The following is a 13075-nucleotide window of genomic DNA, read 5'->3' on the forward strand; positions in this document are numbered from 1 at the left end:
CGTTCACGTGATCTGTGAACCCCCCCCTCTTTCTCTTTCTCTCTCTCTCTCACACACATACATACACACACACATACACACACACACAGAGTATTCTTCAGTTCATACAGAACATTCAAACCAGACTGAAACATATTATGCAGGTTGCTAACAAGGAGTGTCCCCATTCCATTGTTTGTCAAAATCAAATTTTAATACCTTTAGAAATTTCAGATTATATGATACCAATGTGGTGCAGATTTACATGTAAATCTGTGTTTAATTAGTTAAACTCTAGAGCCACAGTACAAGAGAATTTTGGGGCCCAATGCTGTTAGGGGAAAAAAAAATTCTGATATCAAAAATATCAGCTGATAAATATATATATATTTAAAAATGGTTACCACAAAGGATGTTATGAAACCCTTATGATGAAGAAATGTAATTGAGTCTTGATATTTTACAGTTTAACAATAAACTTTATTATAAATAACTATAAATAAATAAAACATAATACAATCAAATATATAGAATTTGAATTGAGAAAATTAACTTTTTCTTTTTACATAAAATGTAAACATAAATGCAGATCATCTCTGCGTTGTTATACTGTAAATTTAAAGTTTTCATATTGCCACATGTAGGCAAACATAAAAGCCAATACTGATATGTCTGGAAGGTTCATATCGGCCAATATCATTGGCCAACCGATATATCGGTCATGCTCTACTGTATATGAGTGATTACTTTGACAATAACTTTTCAAATATTTCACTTCATATTAATCCCTGGCTTCCTTCATGTTTACTCATTTAAATCAGGGGAAAAAGTGAATCCAATTATTGGGAAGAGGAGTTAGTCAGTGAATATGCAGGGAAGGGACAGAAGAAAAATGAAAACTAGACTAGAATAGTACAAGTAAAAGTCCTCTCTGGTCTGTGTAGGCTTTGCTCTTTCCTGTTATTCTGCTCTCACTATTGCGATTCACAGCGATCAGATATTGCTGAATTTTGTCTTCATCATCAAGGTGTTATGACAGCACTCAGTAGCAGCCTAACATTAAAATACATCTTATAACCTTGTGGACCCTGGGGTAGGCTTAATGCATATACCTTCAGGCCACACAAGACATCAAGTTCAGAAATAGGTACAGTAGGAAAACATGGAGGCTTATTAATTTGTATTTTTTTGGCCTTTTGCCCTTTATTTGATACAACTTTTACACAAGCCTCTTTTGGTAATTTTGCTTTGGCAATTAGTTATCAAAATAAAGTGGTTTTTCCTTTTGTTTACATTTCCTGAAAAACGTACACATTGTCATGCAAACAGTACATGAGCCAAATGGCGAAGGCACAATTAAACACTGTATATACTATAGAATTCAACATTAGCGCAGCTTGTACATATTCCATCTGTATATAAAAATTCCATCAGTCTATATGATAAACAAACATCCAGTTGTGACTGGCGGTTATGTCAACCCCTAGCATAACCGTTATGCTAAGCTAAAAATACCATCTCCCGGCTCCAATTTAATATATGGACAAGTTTGAGAGTGGAACCAATATGCTAAATCAAACCTAAATCCACTTGAGAAAAATACACCAGATTCCACTTACACTTATTGTTCATGTATGTCTTCAACAGTTCTGACACTACATCCCCAGTTGTGCTGCAGTACCACTGTAGTCATCCTCCTCCTACTGCATGATGAGGTGGTTTGTAGACAAGTTCATATTTATTGGCTTAGCATGTCGAACAGTTCATTTTAAAAATAAATGGCGAAATCATACCGTTTACTTCCTTTATATGTATTTGTTTAAAAGCAGATGTGATTTTAAAGCACCACAGAAGGTGTGATTTTTATTTGAAAACCCTAAATTTAAAATCCCAATTAATGTAACAACCTTTCTCATCTCTTAAATTCATGCCCTTAAAGATGCAAAATGTACATTTTCTTGTCGCCAGCAGGGCAGGGGCCTGGTTGGTTAGCATGTTTACTTTTGTAGAAGCAGAGAAGTAATATAGAAGCAAAACAACACTACTGGAAACAGCTGTTCACGAGTATAGGAATGAAGTCTGATGCTGAGCTTGCAATATTTCTGGTAATTAAACAGTTGTTAATGCTAACATTGGCTAGGTAGCAATAGCAAAAACGTACACATGGCCCCTTTAAATCCCAACAGGGACTATGTTCCTGTTCTTACACTTTGTCTTTATAAAAAATACTTTTCATTGATTTTTAATTTGAACTGATCTTCACTCTGATTTTGTCACCATGCACCCAAAAAACATCGTTTCCTGTTGCAAGAAGACACTGTCTAATGCAATTTAAATGAAGTCTTCTTGGAGCACAGCTCAGAATATTCTTCCAGGAGTAACCGAATTCATATAAAAAGTTGGAGAAAACGATGATGACATGCTGATTATGCAGCTGTCATTCTAAGTAAGAAAAACAAACAAACAAACACTTAAACTACAGCTTACAGTATTTGCAAACCATTATGTTTTCAATTCCAAATCTGTGAATTATTGACTTTTCTAGAATATATATATTTTTCATTTTAATATTCAAAACCAATTTTAAACACATACATTTGCTGATTATTTAAAAAATGACGACCAAAGATAATGTGCACATATTTGAATTTAAATAAAGCATGTGAGCTCAAGACAACATTTACATGTTCAGTTATGTACGTTCATTGCGTGGCAATGTTTTTCAAAAAGAAGATAGTATTCAAAATTAACTGAGTGATGAGCCACCACACCTTTCTTCTTTAATTCATTTCCTCAAAGTCTGATGATGGCTTACTGGATTGTAAGGAAATGACAAAATGACGTGATGATGAACCAGTTCCAAAAGAGCACGGAGCTGTGAGTTACTGGCACGTGTTGTAGATCTGGATCTGTTTGTTGATGTCATTGAGGATGGCTTTCATCTTGTCCTCCAAGCCGTCCAGCTGACGTGCTTTCCCCTCCAACCTCCTCTGGTTCTCCTCATAGTTCTTTTCCAGCTCTGTGACAAACAAGGAATGTTACACAGTCATGCATTAGCTCAGTTATTCTTCCAGATGGCCCAAATTAGCTTAAATCTGTAACAGTCCTTGTACTATGTATTACAGCAACTGTTCCTTCCTATTAACTATGTTAATGTATACCTACGTCCACATAGACAAATTAACGAACACAAAGATGTTATTAGGCACCTGCTAGTCTCTGCAGCTTGTTCTGGGCATCTGTCAGGAGTTCCTTTGCTTCATCTCTGAGGCTCTCAGCTCTTTTCTTGGCATCCTGCACTGCCTTGGCCTTTGTGTGAACCCGCTGCTGCACCTCGTGGTATTTGTCTGTCAGCTGGCCATCCAGAATCTGGGCATCAAGACAGGAGGAAGCGTTTTCTATAATAGCTGTTCACGCTTTTAATGAGACACACACACACACACACACACACACACACACACACACTCCCACACACACACACACACACACACACACACACACACACACACACACACACACACACACACACACACACACACACACACACACACACACACACACACACACCTGCTTGGCTTCGTTTGCCTTGTCTCGGGCCATGGTGGCTGTCTCTTCGGCTCGGGCTGCTGCCATGCTGTTGTTGGCACGTTTGGTCTTGAGGGCATTGATCTCCTGTCCAAGGGTGCCCAAACGGTTCATGGCATCATTGAGGTCCTTCTCACCGTTGGAAGTCTCTGACTCAATCTAAGGAGAGCATACAGAGGCAATGTGAAACAATATGATTGCATGTTTTGTGTTGTCGTCGCATGGTGTTACTTCCAAAAACCTTCATATCAACCAATCAATTTATATATTTATTTATTTAGCACTTTTCACACAAACAGAATGTAACACAAAGTGCTTCACATAGGAACAAGTTTCCCCAAACTTCAGGCATTTCCATTTTTAAAGCTCAAACTGAAAATAATAAAGATAGATTCATGGAAACATTGTGTTATCACTCAATAATGATTCCATTAATCTATCTTTATCTAGATATGGGTATTTGTACTATGGTTCAATAAAAATCCAAACTGACTGTAGGTTCTTGTGTATTACTACACCGCTCCTTCACACCCTGCCACCGGTGGTGGCTCCAATCCGATTCAAGGCACTGGTACTCGCCTACCGTGCTGCGAATGGCTCAGGCCCTTCCTACATCCAGAACATGGTCAAACCTTACACCCCAGCCCGTCCACTCCGCTCTCCTACACCCAAATAGCTCACTACTCCCTCATTGCGAGGGGTGGGCAGCCGCCGCTTAACTAAACCCTGTCTGTTTGCATTGACATCAGGACAGCAGAAACCATATAAACTTTCCGGCACGGACTGAAAAACTCACGTGTTCAGACTGCTCCTTAGTCCATGAATAATTAAAACAGAAAAAAAGGAATATTTGAAAGCTACACTTTTAAGATATTACCCTTTTTGGGTAATACCTTCATGTTTGAATGCACTTATTGTAAGTCGCTTTGGACAAAAGCGTAATATAACGTAATTACCTGTGCCAGTCGGGCCTCAGTCGTGTCAATGTCAGCTTTTGCTCTTGCTATGGTCTTCTCTGCTGAGGTCTGGGCAGTCTTAGCACCCACCAAGGCCTGTTTTACTGTCTCTGCAGTGTTTTTTACCCCCTCGGAACGATGCCTTAACAACAAAATAGTGATGGTGACAGACAGATTTTAGGGAAGGTGAATGAACATGAAATGCTCTTTGCTAATACAAATTATCCAATGCCAATACATGTATATTAACTCTGACTCTGCTTTAAATACCTTGCCCTTTTGGCGTCCAGCAACAGTTGCTCTGCCTTGCGGACATCATCCTGTGTTTGTGACAGGATGGCATCCACATTGGAAAGGCTGCGAACCCGATCCTTGATTTCATCAGCAAGATGTCTGATCTGGAGGGGCGATGCAGGGATGGAAAGCTCCAAAACGTGGTTCGCCACTGCCTCAATACTGTCCGGATCGGCTCCCTCCTCTGAGCAAAAGACGGAGATCAAGAAGAAATGACAGGGTTGGCATAGGAGGCTAGATTGTGTGGTAAAATGTTGTTGGAGAAAAGTGGAATTTAATCTCACGAGTGAGGAATTCTCGGATCTGTTTAATGAGGTCTCTCAGGTCATTGTTGGAGCGCTCCACTTTGTTTTTGGTGGCTGTTGCTTTGTCCAAAGCTGCTTGTGCTTTACCCTTGGCTTCCTCTGCCTTGGTCTTGGCCTCTGCCACCTGATTGAAAAGCAGATATGCTTATAGACGACACATGATGCTAACAGGTACAGTATAACCTCTTCACTATACATCTGTTCTCAAGTGGCAGAGCAGGGTCATCCACTAACCAGAAGGTTGGTGGTTGAATGCCATACTACTCCCTTGGCGTCCCTGGGCGAGATACTGAGCCCTGATTGTCTCCAATGATGTATCATAGGTGTATGAATGTTTGTGTCGATTTAAATTGTACATGTCTATAGTACACACCTTGGTGAAGAGTCCCTCCACCTCTCCCATAGCTTTGTTCAGCTCCTTCTCTGCGTGTTTGGCTCTCTCCAGTGCATTGTCAGCTACTGCTACAGCACCGTTACAGTTCAAGCCTCCACAGTGACGGTTTCCTTCGTCGTCACGGCAACCTGCACCCCCACATGGGCTTTCCCCACAGGGAGCATCACCCGGGGCACCACACACCTGTTGGAAACAGGTATACACGTGCTTGTATTTGTTGGATATTATCAGCATTATAGGGTGTATGTAGGTTTTCGATTGAATTCTCATTTATTGACACAAAAAAGGAACAACATTGGAAAAGAAAACCTCAAACTGTTTTCTCTCAGGTTAACTGCTGCTGTATTTACTTCAGTCTGAATTACCATGAAATATATCTTGATCTTCATCTCATCTTTGCTTTTGTTTGGCAGTCCACCTGGATCCCATCAAATGTTATTACTGCTAACAGCTGCTACAAAGAATAAGGAATGAGCTCAAACCTTCTCATTGATTTTCTTCATGTCCAGTCCCTGCGCTCTGGTGCTGAGGTCTCCCAGCGCACGCTTGTTAGCTGCATTTTTGCGGTTGAAGTCATCCTTCTTGGCAGAGATAAGGCGCTCTGTGCGGCGGCGGGTGTCCGCAGATTGACTGACTGTGCTGGGCTTGGTGGTGGTGGATTCATTGGCTCGCCGCTCAGCATCACGAGACTTGTTGTAGGAGCTGCGGATGCTGTCATACGCACCTAGAGGAGAGGGGGAGACGGTCGAGTACAGTTTCACTTACCGCACTGAATCACAGTGAGGTTGTAGTATGTTTAAGGATATTTGGGGACTATGGATTCTTGACTCAAGTTAGGGTTGAAGTCAAGTTAGAAAAAGTTAGGGAAAATAATCCTGCAATTGAGTGGGGATAATAATGAAAAGGTCTACTGTAAATTAAAGGAAACTTAAATAAGGACAGTTTATGGAGACGCCATTCTCCCTCTTTGCTCACCAAGGAAGTTGGAGTTTTTAAGGACATCCAGTTGGTGGTGCAGCTGCTCTGAAGTCAGGTTTAGTTCTTTAGCCTCTCGCTCTAGAGAACTCAGCTCCTTGCTTGCCTCAGAGTTGCTGTCCTGCACGTTGGTTAGATCCCCCTCCAGACGGTTCAGGGTGTCAGTGGTCTCACCGATCTGTGCTCTATGGGACAAGACAAGCAGTTGTTGGGAGATGTATATGATAATCCTGATGCAAATCTCAGAAAATGCTACAAGGTCAAAGCATCAATATAAAAAGACAGATAAAAAGCTCAAATCATAAAATATGAGCTTAAAAAAAGCAGCCAGCACTTTCTTGGACAAATTGAATGAATTTGCTTTTGGGGATGAGGAGACTATTCTTGACTTTGACTTGACTATTAAAAAAGAAAAATCCTAAATCAGGACTCATTATGTTAATAGTGGTTAGTCTGCTCTGAGTAACGGAACAATAATATGTTTACATAGGAAAACTGTTAAAATGCAGTGGAATGTAAGAGCTGCACCTAAGATCTTCGATAAGCTCCATTAGGGTAGCGACGGCTGCAGCGGTGGCATTGCGTGCGTTAACAATTCCCTGAGCCTGTGCCAGTTTCTCCTCTAGGTCTCTGAAGGCCTTCTCATAGGCGCCAGTGAGCCCAGTGGTCTGAATCTCATGAGCACGCTCTGCCAGAGCCTTGGTGCGCACTGCCAGGTCCTGGTAATGAGACAAAATTTCGGTTCACTCTTCAACAATCAGTTATTCCGTTTTTCCACATGTTCTACTAAATGAGGATTAGCATTGTAACTGAACCTGCACAATGCGATCCCAGTCCCCGAAGCATTGGTGACAGGGTTGACAGTTGGGGAACTGGCCCGAGAAGCCTCTGGCACACTGATCACAGCGCACACCTGACACGCCCTGCTGGCAAACACAGTGGCCAGTCACGCGGTTGCACTGAGAGGTGTCAATGCCACGCCAGTCACAGTCACACGCTGGAGGGGGCAAAAAAAGAAAGAAAGGAGGGCATGAACAATGAATACAGAACAAGAGGACCTTGTTCATAATGAAAAAAAATGGTTTAAACCTCTTGCAAAAAAAAGCACAAAGGGCATGTTTAATAATTATAAGGCCATTTTAGCTATAGTTGCTGTCAGTTTAACAAAAAACCTCAGATTTCACATTGCAGTTGTTGTTGTTTTAAGCATGGAAGTCTAAATTTTACATTCACATACACAAATACACATTATAAATTCTAATTGAATATTTCTTAAAATTCATGTCGTTATAATGCAAAAGATATTGTGCTGCACATTCAAATTTTAAACACAATTTAAGAGGCACAAAATGCACATCAAGACAATTGTGAGTTTTAATGAATATAGTTTCTTATAATTGTTAGGTCCTGCACTGGAACTGGAAGTGTTGTCATGAATTCTAATCTCTACCCGTCTCTGGGACTTTGATTTTAGTTTTGTTGCCTTTGGTCCAAAGATCTCCACATAATGCTGACACACAAAACCCCAAAGAGCTCTACATTTTGTAATTAGGTGGACTGGGTTAACTAGGTGTTAAGTTTCCTGAGATGAGCTGTCTGCACCCGTCTCTCCGCCTGAGCAGCCACAGCAGTTTGAATAGTACCTTGTGTGGTCTTTTAATTCTTTTTTTAACAACTTCTACACAAGTATTTCCTAACCTCTGCACTGTGTCCTGGGGTCTCCCCAGTAGTTCTCCTGACAGTCTGTGCAGGTCTTCCCTCCAAAGCCGTCACGACATTGACATTGACCGGTAAACTGCAAAATACAAAGTAAAAAATATGTATGTAAGTAAAAAAGTAAAAAATAACAAGTGTGCCACATCAGTTCTGTTTGTGTTCGTGAGGATCTGAACATATTCACAATATGATGCGTGTTCACGTCCCAGGGTTTCACACCTCATTACACGAGGAGGTGACAGAGTTGTTGGGGTCGCAGCCGCAGGTTTCGCAGCCTCTCCCGCTGGCCAGGTTCCAGTGGTTGGGGGCACAGTGGTCACATGTCAGACCTACGACGTTTGCTAAACACTGGCACTGGCCAGTGGCGCGCTGGCACACACAGTCTTCACGCTCCATACACTGGCTGCGCTCGGTGCCCAGGAAGTTACAAGTGCACTCTGAAGTGAAAATAGATATTATCATCATGTTACTTCTTTTAGGAAACAACATTAACATGCTTTATGCTTTATCATTTTGTAGACTTTGTCACTCACTCCTGCAGTTGCGACGGGAAGCGTCGCCGAAATAGCCGCTCTTGCAGATGCCACAGCTGGGGCCCTCGGTGTTGTAGAGGCATTTCCTGCACTCTCCCGTCTGCCCGTCACAGGCATCCGTGTCTGACATGTCTATGTTGTTGTTGCACTGGCACGACTGGCAGTGCCCGCCGGGCTGAGAGGGGTTACCGTAGTAACCTGGGGCGCATTCATCACAGCGAGCACCTACGTTGAGATAGAAAGCAAACGGAAAAGAGAATAAAAGTTACAGCGAGAACAGAGTGGTGGTTATGCAGAGTTATGCTTATAGCTTTTGTTACATTCATTTAGCAGACGCTTTTGTCCAAAGCGATTTTACAATAAAGAGGTGAAGTGTATGAAACAGAAAGAAGCAGGAACCATGTGAATCTACAGCAGTAGAATTAACCAGTGATAAAACTGGTGACCCTCCAGGTCCTCGACTTGGACCACAATGTGAAATGATCATGTCCCCCCCCCCCCCAAAAAAAAGTTTAACTAGGACTTGGCTTAGCCCTCTCTGCAAAGTATGAGCAATATTATAATAATACAGCATGTTGCTAGAATCAATTATGTTACTTATCACTCAATGAGGTTTGGTAAGTCAGTTCTCATTAGTTAACTGTATTTGCCATCACACCTTCATTATATACAACATAGATTTTTATATCTAATTATATAGCAGACTGTTATATTAGTCAGCAGATCATGTAAATTCCAAATTTCTGACATGATGTCTGAATCAAGAACCTCCAAAGAGACCAATGTGACCTTTCTGGACATATCCTGGGTCACACAATACTATCGCACCCCCTGCTGTGTATTGTGTGTGGCTCATCCTGTGTACTATACAGCTACAGCAATAGTCAGACAGAGTTCTGGATTCCATTTCCATTAATCCATTTATTTAGTTAGACTCTTTTCCCTCGCTGTTATATCTCTTTCGCTGTACCATAAAGTTGGACTTCGACAAAGAAATACAAGGCATGTTTGACTCCGGCAGGAACAGAAGCACGGGAGGAAATTAGAGAAAGAAAGAATGAGAAGGTGGGGGAAGATAAAGAGTTGAGCTTTACTGGCAAAGAAGATAAATGAGAGAGACAGAAAAAGGAGAAAGTTGAATGGAGAGCAGTGGTGGGAGGGGGAGAAGGGGAACATTGTGCCTTATCTGAAAAGTCAGACTGGTGTGCGTGTTGTGGCTGTGTGGCTCTAACTATGCAAGCATTTTTTTCTTGTCGCTGCTCTGACCTCTCAACCACACCCCAACATTATTTCCTCACAAATGAAGATGAGCAGTTGAAGCTCTAGTCCAAACAGAGGAAACAGAAGCTGACCCAGACTGAGAATCAAATGAACACCTCTAAACCTCATTTATTTTATTTTTAACGGAAAATCCTTCTTTTTTAAAAAAAAATAAATGTGACAGTCACTAAAAAAAATAATTCATCTGGGTCAGGTCCTTGTATTAGGGACATTTAAACAGACCTGGTTCAAATCATGTTTTGTAAAAACCACTTGTAATATCTTCTTAATAATTTGCCCCTTTAGTGCCATACAGACAACAGAGAGTCACAGAGAAGCATTTTGTAAGAGTTTGACATTATTCTTTGAGCCAGGTCTCACACAGGGGCAGGAGTGCGCTGTGGCACAGCATTACTGGAAGGGGGGCTGAGGCCATGCATGGGTCTGACTGTTAAAGTGAAGGTTCGGAGCAAAAATGGAGGAGGATAAAGTGGAGGGGAAGGGATGATGGGCAGGGGGTGGGTCAACCATCATTACTCACGCTTAAAAATGGTCACCCCGGAGCGTTTAACAATCCCTGTGCCAGTAATACAGAGGAGGGAGGGACATAACAAATAACACAGGTTACCAGTCACCAGAGCCCGCTGACAAACATCAGTCTTACCTTATTTGAGTCACATCCTTTGGCTTGTCCCGTAAGGTGGACACTAATATTTTTCAGAACTGCTCCGGAGGAGGAAGGAGCGTCATTGGTTGTCTCTTTTCACTCAGATGAAGTTTTGTGTTCATGTTTTAAAACTCTGACACAAAGTGCATCACCAAGAGACACTCTATAATGCGGCATTACCATTTCATCGGCTCAGATGTGTAAGAGGGCCAACATAATTCACACCCCACACACACACACACACACACACACACACATACACACACACACACACAGAGACATCTTGACAAACCGACAATTTCATCAGTATCTCTTGTTGATGCTGAATAGGAGAAAGATGGGGGGAGCAAGCATTGAAGGAGCAGGATGGAAAGGAGGAGATAAACAGGAATCTAGTGAAGTTCACCTGTGTAGCCCTGGTTACAGTTGCAGATTATTTGTCTGTTACGGTTGTCCTGGTAACAAGATGCAGCAAAGTGGCGTCCACTGTTGGGCCCATCCGGACAGGGGCACGGACGACACTGACCACTAGATGGTTTGCCCAGAACTGGGTTACCATAGTAACCACTGGCACACCTGCAGAGATGAATTAAACAGCACAATTAAAGGTGACACCAATGAGCTTGAATGGGCAACAAGTCGAGACACAAAAAAATATTACTTCTCAAAACAAGTGTGAATTTTTGTACCTGGCAAAATAGGTGTGAACTGCAAATATGACTGGGGTTTATGAAGTATAAGGATCATGTTAAATGATCATAAGTGTATTAACAGTGACTTCAAGGGACCAAGCCAATAGTAAGGCAAAAGACATTTGTTTTTCAATGAAATGTACTTTTTGATGAAGCAATTTCACACTCCTGTCTTCATCCTAATTTAATATACATTCATAATTCAGTGGCAGGTAATTTGTATGAATGCCTAAATGTCCGGGAAGCAGAGTGTTTACAGGTGTTTGAGTGTACTAGAGACATGTAAAGGTGTAATACCAGACAAAAAAACAAACATATGGTTCTTTTGGATTTAAATCCTTATTGTTTCATTGTGCAGGGTCCAAAATCTGGAGTAGTTTACCAAATGATTTGACATATTCAGAGTCACTTTTTTAAAAACAAGTGTAACTTTTATCAAAGGAATAAGATTTTCCTTAATATTGTTGAAAAAAATTATATTTTTCTATAACTAATAACATCTACAGAAATAAAAAAATCTGTTATGTAGCAGAGGGTCAACAGTCTCTGTCATGATGCTCTACTTCTATGCATAACAAATATATTGTGTTATACAATGTTATATATACTCTTTTTTTCCCCCTTTATCTTGTCTTATGTCTGTGATGTTTGTCACAGAACTGACATACATAAAACATTAAACATTCCCCATATCAAGCCATAACCAGAACCTGATCCCATGCAGCTCGATCAGCCTCATTCTGAAGCATCACCTGTCACACTTGTCTCCTCCGGTGTTGCCCCTGCAGCTGATGCAGGCTCCACTCCTCTGGTCGCACTGATCTGCGTGTCCATTACACTGGCATGGTCGGCAGCTGGGGAAACCCCAGTGACCCGCCTGGCACCCGTCGCAGTGCTGACCAAACGCTCCAGGCCGGCACTGGCACTGACCACTGAACTTGTCACAGAGTCGAGTCACGGAGCCTTCCAAGCTGCAACCACAGGCTGGACAGAGACGGAGAGCACGGGAAGGAGGAGAGGAAGATACAAGGAAGTAAAGTGAAGATGAGAGGAGAAGGAATCCAAGGGAAAAGAAGAAAAGAGGGATGAAAAATAAATCATTAATAATCATTTTGGATTTGCAGTTAAGCCTTGACAGCTGTAGAGGGTGCCAGCAGCATGCACAAGTCTACAACAATCAGGCTCAACAGTAAATGTTTTTGATGTTGTGGCAGATTGATGTAAGTTGCATTACTTTGTCGATACAATTAAAAGACATAATGATAGACTGAAATGTAGGAATAAAACTCAGCAACAATATTGTCTGTAGTGTTTATGCTTCAAGAGATTTGATTTAAGTTCCATTGACACTGCTTTATAAGGTAATAAAGATGTACAAATATGGAATATGTTACATCACACAGTATCCTGCTGAATCATGTCTGGATCTGAAGTGAAAGCGTTTCTCACCTATGCACCCTGAGGGTCCGAATCCATAAGTTCCTGGTGCACACTGGTCACAACGTCGACCGATCACATTCGGCCTGCAGCGACACTGGCCCCCGCGGACATCACACATAGAGCTGACGGACCCCTGGAGGTCGCAATTACAAGCTGGACAGGGACAGAGAACCACAGTCGTCAGGAACATCATGACCATTGACCATGGAAGGAACTATTACAGGCTGATGACTAAACATATCTATATGTCTAATTGCTCATTTTACTGACAGTTGGGAC

General features: G+C 41.7%; 1 protein-coding gene across 2 annotated transcripts in view; it reads right to left on the reverse strand.

Moving 5' to 3' along the window:
- Positions 1-1152: 1152 nt before the first annotated feature.
- lamb2 (laminin, beta 2 (laminin S)) overlaps positions 1153-13075 on the reverse strand; it is a 45006-nt gene continuing 33083 nt past the window's right edge. For both annotated transcript variants that reach the window (XM_035643852.2, XM_035643853.2), the window contains 17 exons: positions 12806-12949; positions 12109-12340; positions 11071-11240; positions 8738-8962; positions 8424-8641; positions 8187-8283; positions 7304-7485; positions 7017-7207; positions 6489-6673; positions 5996-6237; positions 5493-5696; positions 5099-5243; positions 4791-4998; positions 4521-4662; positions 3547-3723; positions 3189-3348; positions 1153-2998 (listed from right to left, as the gene is read on the reverse strand). In XM_035643852.2, coding sequence (XP_035499745.1) covers positions 2862-2998; positions 3189-3348; positions 3547-3723; positions 4521-4662; positions 4791-4998; positions 5099-5243; positions 5493-5696; positions 5996-6237; positions 6489-6673; positions 7017-7207; positions 7304-7485; positions 8187-8283; positions 8424-8641; positions 8738-8962; positions 11071-11240; positions 12109-12340; positions 12806-12949 — 3059 coding nt within the window. In that variant the 3' untranslated portion in view covers positions 1153-2861. The remainder of the gene's footprint in view (positions 2999-3188; positions 3349-3546; positions 3724-4520; positions 4663-4790; positions 4999-5098; positions 5244-5492; positions 5697-5995; positions 6238-6488; positions 6674-7016; positions 7208-7303; positions 7486-8186; positions 8284-8423; positions 8642-8737; positions 8963-11070; positions 11241-12108; positions 12341-12805; positions 12950-13075) is intronic.

This window comes from Scophthalmus maximus, chromosome 3 (genome assembly GCF_022379125.1).
Source record: "Scophthalmus maximus strain ysfricsl-2021 chromosome 3, ASM2237912v1, whole genome shotgun sequence".
Taxonomy (NCBI): Eukaryota; Metazoa; Chordata; class Actinopteri; order Pleuronectiformes; family Scophthalmidae; genus Scophthalmus; species Scophthalmus maximus.